This window comes from Asterias rubens, chromosome 3, assembly GCF_902459465.1.
Source record: "Asterias rubens chromosome 3, eAstRub1.3, whole genome shotgun sequence".
Lineage (NCBI taxonomy): Eukaryota > Metazoa > Echinodermata > Asteroidea > Forcipulatida > Asteriidae > Asterias > Asterias rubens.
The window spans coordinates 12,499,326-12,521,046 of record NC_047064.1 but is presented as its reverse complement, the minus strand read 5'-3'; the positions used below and the strand labels follow the sequence as shown (position 1 = coordinate 12,521,046).

General features: G+C 36.7%; 1 protein-coding gene across 2 annotated transcripts in view; it reads left to right on the top strand.

The window, feature by feature from the left end:
* LOC117287854 (MYCBP-associated protein-like) overlaps nucleotides 1–21,721 on the top strand; it is a 124,863-nt gene that overhangs the window by 8,110 nt on the left and 95,032 nt on the right. The window contains exons 2-4 of one of the 2 annotated variants that reach the window (XM_033768407.1): nucleotides 14,904–15,067; nucleotides 16,470–16,641; nucleotides 19,921–20,027. In XM_033768407.1, the coding sequence (XP_033624298.1) occupies nucleotides 14,904–15,067; nucleotides 16,470–16,641; nucleotides 19,921–20,027 (443 nt within the window). Of the gene's footprint in view, nucleotides 1–14,903; nucleotides 15,068–16,469; nucleotides 16,642–19,920; nucleotides 20,028–20,928; nucleotides 20,942–21,721 lie in introns of those variants that run through there. The other variant, XM_033768409.1, reaches the window with a different exon arrangement.

Genomic DNA, 21,721 nt, shown 5'->3' with positions numbered 1-21,721 from the left:
TTGTCAAAATAGCTTTTGTGGTCGAGGAAATGTGAACTGATGAATAACATGAATAATGACGACTGGAGAAGAGACTAACTAACCGGAAGGGAAATGTTTGTTGAAAACGCCTTGAAAACAGACTACGTACGTAAAGCCCTTTCATATGATGTAGATTGTCAAAATAGCTTTTGTGGTTGAGGGCATAGGAACTTATGCATAATGACGACTGGAGAAGAGACTAACTAACCGGAAGGGAAATGTTTGTTGAAAACGCCTTGAAAACAGACTACGTACTTAATGCTCTTTCATATGATGCATAGATTGTCTAAATAGCTTTTGTGGTTGGAGCCTTATGCATAATGACGACTGAAGAAGAGACTAACTAACCAGAAAAGAAATGTTGGTTGGAAACGCCTTGAAAATAGACTAAATACGACGCTATTTGTAGGAGAAGAAAAAATTAAATAAATAAATAAATAATACAAAATTTTGTCGCCAATTGGTCTCCCATCCAAGTACTGACCACGCCCGCTTTTGCTTAACTTCAGTGATCGGACGGGAACCGGTGTTATCAACGCAGTACGGTCGTAGATAATATACAATAAATTCGATTTGAACCAGAAGACAAGGTCAAAAAGTTAAACGCCTTGAACGAAGACTATTCTACATGAAGCTTTTTCGCGCTCTATGGATGATCACTGGAGCGTGACTCTCCCGCACAGCTAATACACTACACGTTGTGTGTATGCCTAAGTGTAATGTTTATGCACATACCAACGGGGGATTTACGTTGTTTTTCAGACGTGAATTTCGAAATTTTCAACCTCTCTTTTGAGCCGGAAGACAACATCAAAATGTGGTCATGTCTGTGAAGCGTTTACGGAGTTTTTAATGCCCTTTCCGATGATGTATTGATTGTAAAAATCCCTCATGTAGATCAAAAGTTATGATTTTTTGAAATAATAAACTTTGAATTAGTGTATCTCGTCAACTGATGACGTCATCGTGACGTAACAACTTTTGTATCATCTACTGGTTATTGTCTACCTGTGTGCAAAGTTTCAACTTAATGCGAGTTTCACATCTATGCTTTTTCTTGCGGACAATCGACAGCGAGAAGAATAAGAAAAACCAAAAAAAACTAGATATAGTGTTTGTAGAAACAAACACTAGGTGTTCGGCTATTGTTGGGTCAGTGTTTGAATCAATGAAAAAAAGTGTTGTTGATAGCTCGTCAAATTGCAAAGAAATCAAAACCAAACAGTTTTCTCGGTGTGTAATAATTTTATGGTAAAGCATCAACAAGTGTACATTTCAACCTAAAAGCCTTTAAATAATGCCATTTCAAAGCATTTTACAGGCACTTCCGGTTTCAAAAGGTCAAAAGGTCAAGAGAAGGTCACCAACATACCCATTTTTGTGAAGTACGTGAGGCCCTTTCATATGATGTATAGATTGTCAAAATAGCTTTTGTGGTCGAGGAAATGTGAACTGATGAATAATGACGACTGGAGAAGAGACTAACTAACTGGAAGGGAAATGTTTGTTGAAAACGCCTTGAAAACAGACTACGTACGTAAAGCCCTTTCATATGATGTAGATTGTCAAAATAGCTTTTGTGGTTATGGGCATAGGAACTTATGCATAATGACGACTGGAGAAGAGACTAACTAACCGGAAGGGAAATGTTTGTTGAAAACGCCTTGAAAACAGGCTACGTACTTAAAGCCTTTTCATATGATGTATAGATTGTCAAAATAGCTTTTGTGGTTGGAGCCTTATGCATAATAACGACTGAAGAAGAGACTAACTAACCGGAAAAGAAATGTTGGTTGGAAACGCCTTGAAAATAGACTAAAAACGAAGCTATTTATAGGAGCAGAAAAAATAAAATAAAAAAATAAATAATACAAAATTTGGTCGCCAATTGGTCTCCCATCTAAGTACTGACCACGCCCAATTTTGTTTAACTTTAGTGATCGGACGGGAACCGGTGTTATCAACGCAGTACGGTCGTAGATAATATACAATAAATTCGATTTGAATCAGAAGACAAGGTCAAAAAGTTAAACGCCTTGAACGAAGACTATTCTACATGAAGCTTTTTCACTGGAGCGTGACTCTCCCGCACAGCTAATACACTACACGTTGTGTGTATGCCTAAGTGTAATGTTTATGCACATACCAACGGGGGATTTACGTTGTTTTTAGACATGAATTTAGAAATTTTTAACCTCTCTTTTGAGCCGGAAGACAAAATCAAAATGTGGTCATGTCTGTGAGGCATTTACGGAGTTTTTAATGCCCTTTCCGATGATGTATTGATTGTAAAAATCCCTCATGTAGATCAAAAGTTATGATTTTTTGAAATAATAAACTTTGAATTAGTGTATCTCGTCAACTGATGACGTCATCGTGACGTAACAACTTTTGCATCATCTACTGGTTATTGTCTACCTGTGTGCAAAGTTTCAACTTAATGCAAGCTTCGCATCTATGCTTTTTCTTGAGGACAATCGACAGCGAGAAGAATAAGAAAAACCAAGAAAAAAAAAACAAAAAAAAAACGAACAAAATCAACTAGATATAGTGTTTGTACAAACAAACACTAGGTGTTCGGCTATTGTTGGGTCAGTGTTTGAATCAATGAAAAAGTGTTGTTAATAGCTCGTCAAATTGCAAAGAAATCAAAACCAAACAGTTTTCTCGATGTGAAATAATTTTATGGTAAAGCATCAAAAAGACTACATTTCAACCTAAAAGCCTTTAAATAATGCCTTTTCAAAGCCTTTTACAGGCACTTCCGGTTTAAAAAGGTCAAAAGGTCAAGAGAAGGTCACCAACATACCAATTCTTTTGAAGTACGTGAGGCCCTTTCATATGATGTATAGATTGTCAAAATAGCTTTTGTGGTCGAGGAAATGTGAACTGATGAATAATGGCGACTGGAGAAGAGACTAACTAACCGGAATGGAAATGTTTGTTGAAAACGCCTTGAAAACAGACTACGTACTTAATGCCCTTTCATATGATGTATAGATTGTCTAAATAGCTTTTGTTGTTGGAGCCTTATGAATAATGACGACTGAAATAGAGACTAACTAACCGGAAAAGAAATGTTGGTTGGAAACGCCTTGAAAATAGACTAAAAACGAAGCTATTTATAGGAGAAGAAAAAATTAAATAAAAAAATAAATAATACAAAATTTGGTCGCCAATCGGACCAAGCCCGATTTTGCATAACTTCAGTGATCGGACGGGAACCGGTGTTATCAACGCAGTACGGTCGTAGATAATGTACAATAAATTCGATTTCAACCAGAAGAAAAGGTCACAAGGTTAAACGCCTTGAACGAAGACTATTCTACATGAAGCTTTTTCGCGCTCTATGGATGATCACTGGAGCGTGACTCCCGCACAGCTAATACACTACACGTTGTGTGTATGCCCAAGTGTAATGTTTATTGCACATACCAACGGAGGATTTACGTTGTTCTTTAGACGTGAATTTTGAAATTTTCAACCTCTCTTTTGAGCCGGAAGACAAAATCAAAATGGGGTCATGTCTGTGAGGCGTTTACGGAGTTTTAAATGCCCTTTACGATGATGTATTGATTGTAAAAATCCCTCATGTAAATCAAAAGTTATGATTTTTTGAAATAATGAACTTTGAATTAGTGTATCTCGTCAACTGATGACGTCATCGTGACGTAACAACTTTTGCATCATCTACTGGTTATTGTCTACCTGTGTGCAAAGTTTCAACTTAATGCAAGCTTCGCATCTATGCTTTTTCTTGCGGACAATCGACAGCGAGAAGAATAAAAAAAACAAAAAAACAAAAAACTAGATATAGTGTTTGTAGAAACAAACACTAGGTGTTCGGCTATTGTTGGGTCAGTGTTTGAATCAATGAAAAAAAGTGTTGTTGATAGCTCGTCAAATTGCAAAGAAAACAATACCAAACAGTTTTCTCGATGTCTAATTTTATGGTAAAGCTTCAAAAAGTGTACATTTCAACCTAACAGCCTTTAAATACTGCCTTTTCAAAGCATTTTACAGGCTCTTCCAGTTTAAAAAGGTCAAAAAGTCAAGAAAAGGTCACCAACACACCCATTTGTGTGGAATACGTGAGGCCCTTTCATATGATGTATAGATTGTCAAAATAGATTTTGTGGTTGAGGAAATGTGAACTGATGAATAATGGCGACTGGAGAAGAGCCTAACTAACCAGAAGGGAAATGTTTGTTGAAAACGCCTTGAAAACAGACTACGTACGTAAAGCCCTTTCATATGATGTATAGATTGTCAAAATAGCTTTTGTGGTTGAGGACATAGGAACTTATGCATAATGACGACTGGAGAAGAGACTAACTAACCGAATAGGAAATGTTTGTTGAAAACATCTGAAAACAGACTACGTACGTAAAGCCCTTTCATATGATGTATAGATTGTCAAAATAGCTTGTGTGGTTGAGGACATAGGAACTTATGCATAATGACGACTGGAGAAGAGACTAACTAACCGAAAAGGAAATGTTTGTTGAAAACACCTTGAAAACAGACTACGTACGTAAAGCCCTTTCATATGATGTAAAGATTGTCAAAATAGGTTGTGTGGTTGAGGATATCGGAGCTTATGCATAATGACGACTGGAGAAGAGACTAACTAGGAGGAAAATCTTTGTTGAAAACGCCTTGAAAACAGACACGTACGTAAAGCCCTTTCATATGATGTATAGATTGTCAAAATAGCTTGTGTGGTTGAGGACATAGGAACTTATGCATAATGACGACTGGAGAAGAGACTAACTAACCGAATAGGAAATGTTTGTTGAAAACATCTGAAAACAGACTACGTACGTAAAGCCCTTTCATATGATGTATAGATTGTAAAAATAGCTTGTGTGGTTGAGGACATAGGAACTTATGCATAATGACGACTGGAGAAGAGACTAACTAACCGAAAAGGAAATGTTTGTTGAAAACACCTTGAAAACAGACTACGTACGTAAAGCCCTTTCATATGATGTAAATATTGTCAAAATAGCTTGTGTGGTTGAGGATATCGGAGCTTATGCATAATGACGACTGGAGAAGAGACTAACTAGGAGGAAAATCTTTGTTGAAAACGCCTTGAAAACAGACACGTACGTAAAGCCCTTTCATATGATGTATAGATTGTCAAAATAGCTTGTGTGGTTGAGGACATAGGAACTTATGCATAATGACGACTGGAGAAGAGACTAACCTAATAGGAAATGTTTGTTGAAAACATCTGAAAACAGACTACGTACGTAAAGCCCTTTCATATGATGTATAGATTGTAAAAATAGCTTGTGTGGTTGAGGACATAGGAACTTATGCATAATGACGACTGGAGAAGAGACTAACTAACCGAAAAGGAAATGTTTGTTGAAAACACCTTGAAAACAGACTACGTACGTAAAGCCCTTTCATATGATGTAAAGATTGTCAAAATAGCTTGTGTGGTTGAGGATATCGGAGCTTATGCATAATGACGACTGGAGAAGAGACTAACTAGGAGGAAAATCTTTGTTGAAAACGCCTTGAAAACAGACACGTACGTAAAGCCCTTTCATATGATGTATAGATTGTCAAAATAGCTTGTGTGGTTGAGGACATAGGAACTTATGCATAATAACGACTGGAGAAGAGACTAACTAACCGAATAGGAAATGTTTGTTGAAAACATCTGAAAACAGACTACGTACGTAAAGCCCTTTCATATGATGTATAGATTGTAAAAATAGCTTGTGTGGTTGAGGGCATAGGAACTTATGCATAATGACGACTGGAGAAGAGACTAACTAACCGAAAAGGAAATGTTTGTTGAAAACACCTTGAAAACAGACTACGTACGTAAAGCCCTTTCATATGATGTATAGATTGTCAAAATAGCTAGTTTGGTTGAGGATATGGGAGCTTATGCATAATGACGACTGGAGAAGAGACTAACTAGGAGGAAAATCTTTGTTGAAAACGCCTTGAAAACAGACTAAAGCGAAGCTATTTATAGGAGAAAAAAAAATTAAATACAAAAATAAATCGTACAAATTTTGGTCGCCAAGTGGTCTCCCATCCAAATACTGACTGGGCTCGATTTTGCTTAACTTTAGTGACAGGTGTTATCAACGCAGTATGGTACGCAGACTAAAACGATCAACACGTGGTGCAGAGCGTGACTATGCTCATCAATGCACCGCATACTTACACGTGGTGACCGCAATCCACCGCATGCTTACACGTGGTGACAAAGTACATGTACATGTAATTGTAAAATCTTTACGCGCAATCAATGGGGGAATTTTGTAGTGCTTTATACGTGAATTTTAGATTTTTCAACATCGATTTTGAACCAGAAGACAAGATCAAAATGGGGTCATGTCTGTGAGGTGTTTACGGAGTTTTTAATGCCCTTTCCGATGATGTATTGATTGTCAAAATCCGTCATGCAGATCAAAAGTTATAATTTTTTGAAATAGTACCGCATACTTACACGTGGTGACCGCAATGCACCGCATGCTTACACGTGGTGACAAAGTACATGTACATGTAATTGTAAAATCTTTACGCGCAATCAATGGGGGAATTTTGTAGTCTTTATACAGTGTACATGAATTTTGAAATTTTCAACCTCGATTTTGAGCCGGAAGACAAGATCAAAATGGGGTTATGTCTGTGAGGCGTTTACGGAGTTTTTAATGCCCTTTCCGATGATGTATTGATTGTAAAAATCCCTCATGCAGATCAAAAGTTATGATTTTTTGAAATAATAAACTTTGAATTAATGTATCTCGTCAACTGATGACGTCATCGTGACGTTAGAACTTTTGTATTATCTACTGGTTATTGTCTACATGTGTGCAAAGTTTCAACTTAATGCAAGCTTCGCATCTATGCTTTTTCTTGCGGACAATCGACAGCGAGAAGAATAAGAAAAACCAAACTAGACATAGTGTTTTTTGTTAATTACAAAAACACGGTGTTCGGTTGGACGTTACGTGATGACGTAGTTCAAAAACATTGAACAATAAAGATGTTTTTTATACAATGTGTCGTTATTTTATAGTTAAACTTGTATCACACTTTTGAACGCCTTGTTTCTTCAAAAATGCAATATATTTGTGTGAGATTGGCATCAGTTTTTTGTCTGAACTTATGAAAGCCCTTTAAAAATCTAGCTCACCCCTGCACTTGATGCTGTACACAGATTTGATAATCAACAGCGCCCTCTTTGGTGGGCAAAAAGAGAGCGCTGTTGGGAATTCCCCGAAAAACTTTCGCGCCATATGATTTTTACACATTTTATTGTTATTCAATACCTGATGACGTCATTATGACGTAATTAGGCCTGTGTTGTCTTAAAAATACTAAGGTTCAACTATCTATTGAGTTTCAAGGTTCAAATCGATCTCAATCTTGAGTTATGCCGTAGATAAGCTCAAAAGTTGTTTTTTTATGAAAACAAAACGAAGGCGAACTTTGACCCAGGGTAACGACCCGGAAGTTAAGGTGGTACGATTTTAGCGTTAACTTTTCAAATGTTGTCCAAGTCTTTATCTATCCGATGCCCAAATATGAACATCATAGCTTTTATATTCGTTGAGATACAGCAACAAGCAAAGGGTAATTTTTTAACTTTAAAAACCCTGTCATGACGTCATCAATGACGTCATCATTCTAAAAAAGTGGCGGTTTCATCAACTCACTGGTGCCTATGTACATAGTAAGTTTTAAGTTTATACAAGCTTAACTTTTGTTTAAAAGCTCCAAAGTAGTTTTTTGATGAAAAAACACGAGTCGAAAAACACGAAGGCGAACTTTGACCCAGAGTAACGACCCGGAAGTTAAGGTCGTACGATTTTGGCGTTAACTTTTCAAATGTTGTCCAAGTCTTTATCTATCAGATGCTTAAATATGAACATCATAGCTTTAATATTCGTTGAGATACAGCAACAAGCAAATTGTAATTTTTCAACATTAAAAACCTTGCCATGACGTCATCAATGAAGTCATCAATCCAAAAAAGTGGTAGTTTCATCTACGCACTAGTGCCTATTTACAAAGTAAGTTTTAAGTTTGTACATGCTTTACTTTTGCTTTAAAGCTCAAAAGTTGTTTTTTGATGAAAAAATGCGAAGGTGAACTTTGACCCAGGGTAACTACCGGAAGTTAAGGTCATACGATTTTGGCGTTAACTTTTCAAATGTTGTCCAAGTCTTTATCTATCTGATGCCCAATTATGAACATCATAGCATTCTTATTCGTTGAGATACAGCGAAAAGCAAATGGTCATTTTTCAAAATTAAAAACCCTGTCATGACGTCATCAATGACGTCATCATTCCAAAAAAGTGGCGGTTTATTCCACTCACTATTGCCTATGAACATAGTAAGTTTTAATTTTGTACAAGCTTTACTTTTGTTCAAATGTTGTCCAAGTCTTTATCTATTCGATGCCTAAGTATGAACATCATAGCTTTTATGTTCGTTGAGATACAGCAACAAGCAAATGGTAATTTTTCAACATTAAAAACCTTGTCATGACGTCACTAATGTCGTCATCATTCCAAAAAAGTGGCGGTTTCATCTACTCACTATTGCCTATGTACACAGTAAGTTTTAAGTTTGTACAAGCTTTACTTTTGTTTAAAATTGCTTGGGAAGGTTCAGAGGGAAAGAAGAACACGAGGAAAATTAAATCAATGAACAGATTGTTGATAGCTTTTTAATTTTCACAGAAAGTAAAAGTGTCAATCTATTACATTTATACCTTTCTTTGCAGAGAAATTAAATGCTAAGTTTAATACTTATTAAAGCGATGTATTTTATTAGTAAAGAGCTAACTATGTGCAAAGTTTGAAGGTTTTGTGATCCTTGTGATGTTTAACTCAAGAGTAAACTTTTTAAAAGGTTAACTGGATTTGGGGAAACTTTATACGAAACAACAGTTTACTAATTTTAGACTTGTGAAGTAAATAACTGTAAAAGACTTAGTTATTAAGTATTAGAGAGGTTTCGCAAGTGTACGACACGGGTGCAGATACAACTACGATAACTGGGATGCACGTTAGATTTTGTTAGGCATTAAATAAGCACTTGTTTTAAAAAGCAATGATTTTCACACAAAGCTTTACCGTGTAGCGCGCTAAACACTGCCGTGAGTGCCGGTTAGAAACACCCTTCACGAGTCGATGTCACGAATCCGCTTCCAGGTGTTTGATCAAAACATAACCAATGTTCGTCTTTTTCTGGTTGCATTTTCTCACATAATTAAAAGTCATACGAATCACTGAAGTAGGTGGCCATCTCAGCGAAGCTTCGTCTTTAATTCCGTTTTGATAATTAAGCCATGAGAAGGGCGAACAGGGGAACAATTTGACGCCGAATATGAGCGGACTTCAATTGTCAAATGTTGGTACACCATTAAACTAGCGCTACGTTGTAAGTACAATGACCTGAGACTTGTCAAAACATGAATGGAAATCACGCGTACAGTCAAACGATGCACTATTCCGAGCAGAGCACACAGGCCTCGTGGACTGATAAAGGTGTGATCAATGGAGCGGAACGGCCAGCCAAAGCGCTTTTGCAGTGTACGCAGTTATCACGCAGGTCAACACATCCGTGGGCTTTATCGTCTATTTGACCTGAGTTTCAGGTCAAATTGGTATCATCTCTGTGGGAAAGTTTGAGCAGGATCACTCATCTATAACGGGATGCAAAATTTATGTTGAAATGTTACGTAGTTTTAGAGATCAAAATTTGTAAAATTGTTCAACTTTTGGTTTGAACCGGAAGTCAAGGTCAAATGGGGTCATTTTGTGTGTAGCGTTTTTTGAAGTTTGATCGACCTGTCCGATGATATGTAGATTGTCAAAATCCACCATGTGGTTCAGGAGTTATGATTTCTTTAAAATATTTAACTTTGATTTGTTGTAATTCAAAACCTGATGACGTCATCATGACATCATTAAGTTTGTGTGGTCTTATTATTAAGGTTCAATTGTCTGATGAGTTTCAATGTTAAATTCCATATCAATCTTGAGTTATGACAACAAATTGTCTTTTTTTACAAAAAAACACAAAAAACACAAAGGCAGAGTTTGACCTTCCGGTACGACCGGAAGATGAGGTCATACGTTTTTGGCGTTAACTTTTCAAATGTTGTCCAAGTCTTTATCTATCTGATGCCCAAGTATGAACATCATAGCTTTTATATTCGTTAAGATACAGCGAAAAGCAAATGTCGTTTTTCAACTTTAAAAACCTTGCCATGACGTCATCAATGACGCCATCATTCCCAAAAAGTGGCGGTTTCATCTACTCACTATTGCCTATGTACATAGTAAGTTTTAAGTTTGTACAAGCTTTACTTTTGTTTAAAATTGCTGGAGAAGGTTCGCAGGGAAAGAAGAACGCGAGGAAAAAAAAAAAACAGAACAATAACAATAGTTGTTCGGCTGTTGGCCGAACACCTAAAAAAAAAAAAAAAAACCGAACAAAATCAATGAGTTGTTCGGGCTGTTGCCCGAACACCTAAAAAAACCGAACAAAATCAATGAGTTGTTCGGGCTGTTGCCAGAACACCTAATGAGTTGTTCGGGCTGTTGCCCGAACACCTAAAAAAAAAAAACCGAACAAAATCAATGAGGTGTTCGGGCTGTTGCCCGAACACCTAAAAAAAAAAAAAAAAAAACGAACAAAATCAATGAGTTGTTCGGGCTGTTGCCCGAACACCTAATAAGAGGTGTTTCGGGCTGTTGGTCCGAACACCTAAAAAAATGAACAAAAATAACAGGTGTTCCGGGCTGTTGGCCCAAACACCTAACAAAAAATTCTTAAACAATCTTTCACACACTTTCATTGGTATGGCTGTAAAGGCCACTGGCCAGAGATGCATGTAACACTAGAATGCTTAGGGATAGGAATGATACAAGAGCATTTCCAAAGTTGTGGAATAGATTGGGTGCTAAAAGACAAGTTAAAAATAAAGGTAAAAATTCTAGAAAGCTGACCCGAACATGATTGTAAAACCTTTGCGGAAATTCCATCCGGTCCGGCTGCCTTAGATGTATTCAGTTTTTTAAACTGACGGCAAACTTCTTGTTCAGAAACACTTAGCTCATAGGGATCTAAATCTTGTTGAAGTACATCGTGAAGGTTATCAACTTCATTATGAAAGTCATATTTATCAAAACGGTTATAAAACTCATTCAACTTATTAGCATACTCAACTGATGTGTCTGGTAATTGGCTACTTTTTCCGAATTATTTGAATAGCTACTCATGAGTCTCATTCCCTCCCACACCTTTTTCATATTGTTCTGAGTCAGCTAGAGTCTTTTCAATCTTGTTCTTGTATTTAACTTTCTCTGCTTTGATGACACGCTTCAGTTCCTTTTGAATTCTCTTAAGTTGCATCTTGTCACCTTGTCCGTAGATCTGCTTCTTCCTGTTAATCACATCTTTAACTTCCTTTGTCACCTAGGGTTTGTTATTGGGGTAGATTTTGACCTCCTTCGTGGAAATTGCATTTGTTGAACAAAAGTTAAAGGAACACGTTGCCTTAGATCGGTCGAGTTGGTCTTTGAAAAGCGTTCTGTAACCGTTTGTTATAAAATGCATATGGGTAGAATGATGTTGTAAAAGTAGAATACAATGATCTACACAAATATGCCTCAAAATTGCGTGGTTTTCTTTTTACCTTGTCGACTAACACGGTCGGCCATTTATGGGAGTCAAATTGTTGACTCCCATAAATGGCAGACCAAGTTAGTTCGCGACATAAAAGGTAAAACCGTGCTATTTTGAGTAACACTATTTTTGAGTAGTGGATCATTATATTCTACTTTTAAAACATCTTTCTAACCATTGCATTTCATAACAAACGGTTTCAAACGCTTTTTATATACCAACTCGTCCGATCCAAGGCAACATGTAGTTCCTTTAATGTGCATGTAGCTGCTAACTGCGTCTACAAGATCATTTAAATCAGGGTTAGTTTCAATAAATACATTCCAGTCGACGCACTCCAACGATGCTTGTAATTCTCTCAAGGAATCTGTGTTCCATTGTTGAACCGACACGATCTTTGGTTTCTGACATTGCACCAATGGTCGATACTTTGGTAACAAAGACCCTAAATTGTGGTCTGCTTGGCCCAGCTGAGGGAGAGGAGAGGCAGTATAATGCTCCTTTGATGTTGGAGTAAAATAAGTCCAGGGTTGCTGTACCACGTGTAGGGCAGTCGACATATTGGTGGTGTTGGACACTCTTTTCTTTAAAGAGGCATGATTAAAATCTCCATTAATGATAACCATGGCATCTGGGTTAGCTCGTTCAGTATCATGAATAGCGGAACACAATTCATCAGTTCCCTGCTTGGCAACCGACCGGTTAGGAATGTATATCGTTGAACACAACATGAGAAAATTCCCGGGGTAGATAGTATGGGCGTAAACTGACCGTCAACATTTCCAAGTTTGGAGAACATGCATGGCATTTGATCACTGCATTGTTTGGATGACACCATTTCTCGTATAGACAAACTCCACCACCACAAGCTTTGTCCGTGTCATTTAAGTTTCTATCCCCTCGTAGCAATTTAAACCCATCTATTGCCACATGCTCATCACGGTCAATATCCTTCAGCCATGTTTCAGTGAATGACATCGGGAAATGTTTCTGTAATCATGTAGATACCGGGTATTTGCTTGAAGTTCATCACCTTTATTTCTCAATGATTGTACATTGACCATTATAACTGATGATAAATATGGTCTGAACCTCCGTTTACGTAAAAGTTTCTTTACTCCACCAGCTTTGCCTCGTTTACGACGTCGAATACCTTTTGGCAAGTCCAGATTCAACAGCCAGACATTGTCATGCAAATGTCGGGTGTCCATTGCGTGCAGCTCTGCAGCAGTATAACGATTTGAAGAATTTGTTGGTAACAAAAACCCGACATTTTTACACATTCCAAATGTTGAAACAATTAGTAACACACCCAGTCCCAGGCAGAGGTTGGTGGTATAAAACATTGTGAGAAACGGCTCCCTCTGAAGTGGAGTAGTTTTCGAGAAGGAAGTAATTTTTCACGAATTTGATTTCGAGACCTCTGGTTTAGAATTTGAGGTCCCGAAATCAAGCATCTGAAAGCACACAACTTCGTGTGACAAGGGTGTTTTGTTCTTGCATAGTTATCTCGCAACTCCGACGACCAATCAAGCTCAAATTTTCAAAGGTTTGTTATTTTATGCATATGTTGAGATACAGCATGGTCTTTGACAATTACCATCAGTGTCCCTGGCTTTAAATCAATCAGTCATCTCTCTGCTGTTAATTTATTGTGAATTAAAGCTTTACAAATGTTTTCAATAATCATAACTCCGTCCATGAGCATGCAGATCAGAAGGAAGCATCCTGTGAAACTATTTGTCTGATATTGACCCCTTGCACACGCGTCACATGCAGCGACTGATACCACGCTCACCATGTTGGTGGTCAATAGGTTTACGTGTAATGGCTGAGTCGCCTGAAATGCGCACTTCTCTGAATAACACACGTTGACATTGACCACCTAAATGGTGCATCCAAGATTATTCTGATGATGGCGTCAGGTTAATTGGGTCAATACCCTCGTTGAGTAGAAATTACAAAAAGATTTAAATATCAGAAATGATTCATGCATGGAGTTTGGTGTCAGTTTGCAAATGTTGTGACCAGATGCAGATGCAATCGGTACCCGCTGTCACCTCGCCAAACGTGTATAGATTTGAAACCTTCACAACGTTTTTTTGCTGTTTTCTTAATTTGAATTTTCTTGATGACTTGGCCAATAAATCAGCATTATTACAATAACAAATCTATGACCCTGCCTTTAACTGTGGTCTGCTGGCCAAATGCTAGAGAACCACCGTAATGTCAGTATTCTTAAAAACATTTCCATGCCGACCTGTGGTATTATTTCTGAATGGACTTGTATCACTTCCTGGATCATCATCTACATGTATAATGTCAATTCTGTTAACATTATCAATAAGTTTTAGACCCGAATATGTAATAGTTTGGTAATTACACTAATTAGTCACTAGACTTGCCATTTTTTTATTTCACGTGACCTTTCTAGATACGCCACTTTACCAATGGTTATTGTACATGTATGTGCAGTGAAGAAAACACATTGATGGTTCTGTATGCATTAAAGGCAGTGGCAATATTGGTAATTACTCAAAATAATTATTAGCATAAAACCTTACTTGGTAACGAGTAATGAGAAAAAATTGGTAGTCTCAAACAATGTGAGAAACGTCTCCCTCTGAAGTGTAGTAGTTTTCGAGAAAGAAGTAATTTTCCATGAATTTGATTTTGAGACCTCAAGTTTAGAATGTGAGGTCTCAAAATCAAGCACACAACTTCGTGTGACAATGGATTTTTTTTCTTTCTTAGTTATCTCGCAAAAAACTCCGACGACCAATCAAGCTAAAATTTTCACAGGTTTGTTATTTTATGCATATGTTGAGATACAGCAAGTGAGGAGACTGGTCTTTGACAATTACCAATAGTGTCCACTGGCTTTAAGTATTCAGCTTCATTTTTGTCATAAAAGAACACAATAAAATTAGTAAGCTGACTCCGAAACAACAGTTTGAAAAGTAATGCAAGTTCAATCGTGTTTTTTCCGAACACGTTTTTTAAAACTGTGAATGAGATAGGTCAGTTCGTGGTATGGGCGACAAATTAATTGGACCTTCATATGAAGAATGAAGAATAAGACAGCCTTTTATGGAAATATTCAATCAAGCGGTGCATCATTAGATACATTTGTAACATTCCACAAGTAGGCCTATACACATCTAAGATAATTTGCTTCAAATGTTAATGCTGTATTTACAGACAAACTAAAAGCTGGAAGAAAGCGAGATGGTACTCCTGAGAAACCTGTCAGCCCAAATCAGTCACAGTCACAAACTGAAGAGGAGACAGTGGCAGCCAGCAAACAGGTGCTAGATGGTGAAGACATCAGGGCACTAGCAATTGATCATAATGAGCTTGCCAAGGTCTGTAGTGTTTAAGTTTTTTAATTTTGTTAGGTGTTCGGGCACCACCAGGGAACACTCCACTTGTCTCTTTTTTTTTGGGGGGGGGGGGTGGTATTCCTAAGCTTGGGCGATATCTCAATATTTTGTTAATCCAATTATCGGCAAATCGTGGTTTTGATGAAGTATCACAATGTCTTCCCTAATTGAGACGTCTTGCAACAACAAAGATGTCAGAATTTTATACTTTATATATAAGTTGCAATATAAACGAATACCGCGATATTTATTTGACGATACATTGTGGGACAATAAAAGCAATTTCGCCCAAGCTTAGTTATACCCAAACTTTCTTGTTTTTTGTACAGTATTTAGGTTTGTTTTATCCCGTGAGCCTATTGTTTTTGTACTTTTTTACAGGTGTCCGAAAATTGATTATTACAAACAGTTAGTTGCAAGCAAGGCCTTTAAAAACTTAACAAAGAGTGCACGGACATAGCCTAATATTGACCTCACCCTCCTGTCCCAACCGGAAGTTGAAAATGAAAAACTATTCCCCATTCTTGTTTCTAGCTCTGATACGGTACAGAGAGTTTGAATATGGTTTCCGTGGATGAATTTTATTGTATTCTTTTATGACAAAAACAAAGCTGAATACTTTATTCATGCAGAACTATCAATGTGTTTTCATACATAAAATTATATTAATTAGTAATTAATTCCTAAACAGATAGGTCACTTTGTGACTAATTACGAAACCATTACATATTAGGCACTGAAACTTGCTGACAATGTTTACAAAATCGAGTATTTATTAATATTTTGTACAGGTCAAAATAATAAACTACACGTATTTCTCGGTCTCAAAAACTATGTTTACTTGTAAAAGCAGTTTTGAAGTATAGTAGTCGCTGCTAGTAAAGCACAAAGAACAACTTCACAAGTGCAGTTGGTCGCCAATATATGTTTAACTTAATAGGCAGCTTTTCTAATACTTAAAACCTTGAGATTTTATGGACAATCTGCCACTTTCAGTGTTTTCAATATAATTTTGGAACACCAAAATTACTGATGTTTTGATATGATGAGATCAGGGATATCGATGTCACAAAAATGTTGAGTTTTAATTGAGTAAAATTGATATAATGTAGCTTCATGTTGTAAATATCAACAATCATTATTAACTTACCCCTCCTGAGCCAGGCGAGCCAGCTGTTCTGGACACTATGTGTGACTAACTTTTGACAATTTCTCACTTACTTTGTTGTACTACAGAAAATCTTGTATTGTCTTAAATTGTCTAATTAAAATATGAATGGGTTGTTACTCTCCCAATTGTCTTTGCATGAGTGTTAACGGAAAAGCTGCTCAATCAACTACATGAACAAATTTTGTTTGACTTTTATGGTTAATTTGAACACAGATACGAGCTCCGAAACCACCTTCAGCCTGTAGGGCCAATCAGGCTGTCTCCAGCAAAGTAACTGTAAGGAAACTTAAGCCACAGGCCCAACTAGTGGCACCTACATTGAAGCAAATGTTGATTGCAAAGCCAGCTCCACCAGATGCCTGTCTAAAGGGACAGGATTTTGAAGGTATTTATTTCATCTTGTACGAAGAGGAAAGGTCTATGGATCCCCCAAAATAAGTATATGAAAAATAAAAAGCAATAAACAAATACAAGTCAAGAAAGTAATGAATAATAAAATAAAATAAATAAACTTGACGTGATTGCATTTGTGCACTTGTGATTCTAAAATCAAGTTATTCAACTGAATTCGAAATTCTTTTTGTATTCAAAGCAGTTATGACCTGTTCAGCCTATTTAAAAAAGGAATTAAGATTATACCAAGTTCATTTAGCAATTTATAACTTAAAGACATGGACACTTTTGGTAATTGTCAAAGACCAGTCTTCTCACTTGTTGTATCTCAACAAAATACATAAAATAACAAGCCTGTGAAAATTTGAGCTCAATTGGTCGTCGAAGTTGCGAGATAATAATGAAAAAAACACCCTTGCCACACAAAGTTATGTGCTTCATTCGAGACTTCAAAATCTAATTCTGAGGTCTTGAAATCAAATTCATGAAAAATTACTTCTTTCTCAAAAACTATGTCACTTCAGAGGGAGCCGTTTCTCACAATGTTTCATACTATCAACCTCTCCCCATTACTCGTTACCAAGTAATGTTTTATGCAAGTATTTATTTGAGTAATACCAACAGTGTCCACTGCCTTTATAGGTGCAAGAATGAAAAAAAACATAAATACTTGAAGGATGAAGTCATCTTGACGTCATTCCAACATTTACAAGAACATGCGAATATCTAACAACCTACTAAGTTTCAACATAATCACATCATTACTTCGGGAAATATACAACTTCAAAAAGTGCACCTTTAATGCCATGTCACGTGACCCAATGATGAAGTCATTGACCTAAAACTTCACACATATGATACCTGTCTGACAGTAAACGTGTGTGTACATTTTGAAGTGATAAGAAAAAACTTAATCACACGCATTTTCAAAAAGTCAAGTAACTAGATGACAATATTTATTGTAGTTTATTGTAGTCTTTGTGAAATCAGCGGTTAGCTGGGGTCTAACCACTTGACCACGGCGTGACGTCTTCAATATTTATTTTGAACTGCCCACCCTTGCCAGACACTAACATCGTTGAAAGCAACTTCAAAACTTTTGAAACTTTTGAAACTTTTGAAACTTTTGAATTAGAAGGAAGTAGAGGTCATGTGAGGTCACGCACACAAAACAAAATGAAGACCTAATATATCCCTACCCAATCGCGCAAACAGAAAGCTCTGGTCTCTTGTGGCTGATTTGATATAGATTTTCAAATTACATCTTAAATAGAAACCTTTAAGTTGACGTCGCGTGACATGTGATGCTTTCATTATTACATCCCTGTTTTAGGATCATTATTGCACAATACTTTTCATTGCAATTGCTCATTAAAGACAGTGGACACTATTGGTAATTGTCAAAGATAAGTCTTCACAGTTACCTCAACATATGCATAAAATAACAAACCTGTGAAAATTTGAGCTCAATCCGTTGTCGAAGTTGCGAGATAATAATGAAAGAAAAAAACACCCTTGTCACACGAAGTTGTGTGGTTTCTGATGCTTGATTTTGAGACCTCAAATTCTAAACTTGAGGTCTCGAAATCAAACTCGTGGAAAATTACTTTTTTCTCGAAAACTACCTCACTTCAGAGGGAGCTGTTTCTCACAATGTTTTATACTATCAACCTCTCCCCATTACTTGTAATCAAGAAAGGTTTTATGATGATAATTATTTTGAGAAATTGCCAATAGTGTCCACTGCCTTTAAGGACTATTCAAAAGGCCCTAAATGACTTCCGGTCGACTGGCAGACATATTAAAACAATAATATAAAAAAAACTTTAACGAAAACAAGAGCTGTTTCGCTGCGCTGCGCTAGGAAACAGCTTAGATAGTAATTATAAACAAATAAATAAAAAACAAAATAAACTAGACAAATGCATCTCATAGCCGTTTCCTTAAAAACATTTTCAATTTTCTCAAATGAGTTTGAAGTTATTTTTTCTTCAAAGCAGTTATATAGATTTTCAGTTAGCAATTTATGACTTACATGTGCAAAAATTAAAAGAAATCATAAAAGAATCATGTTATGACGTCATAATGACATCATTTCACAATTTACAAGAACTTGTCAATATCTGACAACCTACCAAGTTGCAAGATGATTGCATCTTACTTCAAGAGTTATACGACTTCAAAAAGTGCACCTTTAATGCCACGTCACGTGACCCCCGGTGACGTCATTGATCTTAAACTTGAAACATAATGATACTTGTCTGACAATAAACGTGTGTGTACACTTTGAAGTGATTACAAAAATGTTCACCATACACATCTTCAAAAAGCCTGCCGCTAGAAGGCGCTCTTGTGTAGTGTGACGTCATTTTTATTTTTTTAACTGCCCACCCATGCCAGACACTAATAACATTAAAAGCGAGTTCATAGCTGTTGGCAATTTTGAATTACAAGGCACTTCAGGTTTAGACCGGAAGAAGAGGTCATGTGAGGTCACACACACAACATAAAAGTTTTTGCCAAATCATTAGCTTGACCTGCCAACAGTATGATTGCCAATTGGCAGACAAGTCAGAAACTACGAGATCAACACCAGCAGTATTAAATTCCTGATGGAAAGTTTTTTTATGAATGAAACGGGATTTCGTCAGGCAAATTTATTTCCAAGGTACAAGATATTTTTATTCTAACCAAAGTGTATTTTCCCATTGGTCTCTAGCTGGTCTTGTCGAGCCCAAAATGAGGCCAAGACCAAGACCGGAAAGACTGAGATAAAGATTCAAGACCAGTATGTACGAAACCATTGCGTTAACATTTCTACTGTTCTAAAAAAAAAAATCACTCAAAGGTGCCGCGAAACGCTGACCACATTGCGATCATACAGTACATAAGGCATGATCTTGTGAAATGACACAGTCATTTTTTTCAATTTACAGGCTTGTAAGTCTTTACTTCTTGTCTTCGCGTCAATCACAAGAAGCACTGAACGCAAGAAAAAATTAGAAGACAAACTAACAACATTTAATGTTAAACAAATTAAGAACTGTTAAATGGTACAAGCATTTAGCTGAGAATTTTTTCAGACAAGGAATACGCTTTTTAACAATGATTACAATTGTAGCATGTTTGCATTTTTGTGTTCGGCCTGCCCACTTAAACTTGCAAATAAAATTCTTTGAGAGTGCTATGTTTGGCAGGGAGCATCAAGTTGGTAATGTGCTGCATGTAATGTATGTACATAACAGAGTTTTATGATTTGTTTGTTTTTTAGTTTGTGCTCAACCTAGCATTGATGCTAGTGGTAACATTATTCCACATAGTATTTTGGGAACTGTGGAGGACTTCAAGTTTGAAGCCAGAAAACATGACAATTGTGAGGTAAGCTCTACATGTATTTTTTTACTCTAAACATAGTGTAAAGCCACATAGACAGGATAGACGTGATTGTGGCACAGTTGGTTTTTTATAATTGGAGAGTTTAAAAGCATAAGACAAACGTTTTTGTTACGAAAACCAAAAATAAATATAAATCTCAGAAAATAAAATGTTTATACTAGCAAACATTACTATAAAACCAAGTCCAACTGTAACCTCAATAAACAAACAAACAAACACCCCAATAAACAAACAACCAAACAAAGTTCAAACAAACAAACAAACAAACAAACAAACAAACAAGCATCCTTAAAGGCAGTGGACACTATTGGTAATTACTCAAAATAATTATTAGCATAAAACCTTACTTGGTAACGAGTAATGGGGAGCGGTTGATGGTATAAAACATTGTGAGAAACGGCTCCCTCTGAAGTGACGTAGTTTTCGAGAAAAAAGTAATTTTCCACGAATTTGATTTCGAGACCTCAAGTTTAGAATTTGAGGTCTCGAAATCAAGCATCTGAAAGCACACAACTTCGTGTGACAAGGGTATTTTTTCTTTCATTATTATCTCGCAACTTCTACGATCGATTGAGCTCAAATTTTCACAGGTTGGTTTTTTTTTGTATATGTTGAGATACACCAAGTGAGAAGACTGGTCTTTGACAATTACCAATAGTGTCCACTGTCTTTTTTTCTGAGGGTGTTTAAACACCCTCAGAAGAAAAAAAAGAAAAAAAAGGCAAGACAACACTTGGCCCTAATAGGACTCTTTCTCTGCAGAGATACAGAGTCCTATCTATTAATGCCCGTTTCTGGGGCGGAAAATTTTCAAAGCTTCATAACTCAAATCTTACCTGCAATAAGCCACTAATTTCTACAGATTCACATTCTATGGCGGCATACATTTTTCTGTGGTGGGTTTTGGTCGTCATATATTCTTCACAAAATCCGTCATTTTTGTGAAATAATGCAGCTGACACAGACCTACCATTAGGGTTACCTGGTCTTGCAGTACCATGCAAAGATCTGCCATTCTTTGGCATTTTGATCTTGATCTGAGCTAGTCTGGTCAAACATGGCCCAGATCTGATAGCAACTGAGCCAGTGCGGTCAGGGTCAGGCCAAGAAATCATCACCTTGCCATTTCTGGGCAAGATCTGGGCCAGTTTGTCAGAGTTAGCTGGGATGGATATGTTTTTATTGGATTTGCTGACCTGTAAAACTTGCCCGCATGTATGAGTCTCCGCATACCAAAATATATGTCAAACAAGCACATGTAATTGGAGGCCATTTTGAAATTCAAGATGGCTCCTTAAACCAAATGATCCAATATATTGTTCTCATTGGGTTCATTGAACATGCAAACATTTGAAACCAACACCATGTTTCTGGAGACTCATAGATGATGATACGGGCAAAAATGTATTTGATGGCAATTTTGAAATTTAAAATTGCCGCCTTAACCAGATGATTGTTTAATTTGGTCTTATGCATATAAATATTACTTATATTAATGCTAGCTTGTATAGCCTTATAGTCATTGCAAATGTTACTTTAGTCACCAAAAACAGGATTTTACAATCATAACCAAATTTAAAGAAAAATATGAATAAAAAGGCGGCCATTTTGAATTTCAAGATGGCCACCATCTGAAACACTTTAGTTGTACCCTATTGCTTTAGTTTAATGGCTAA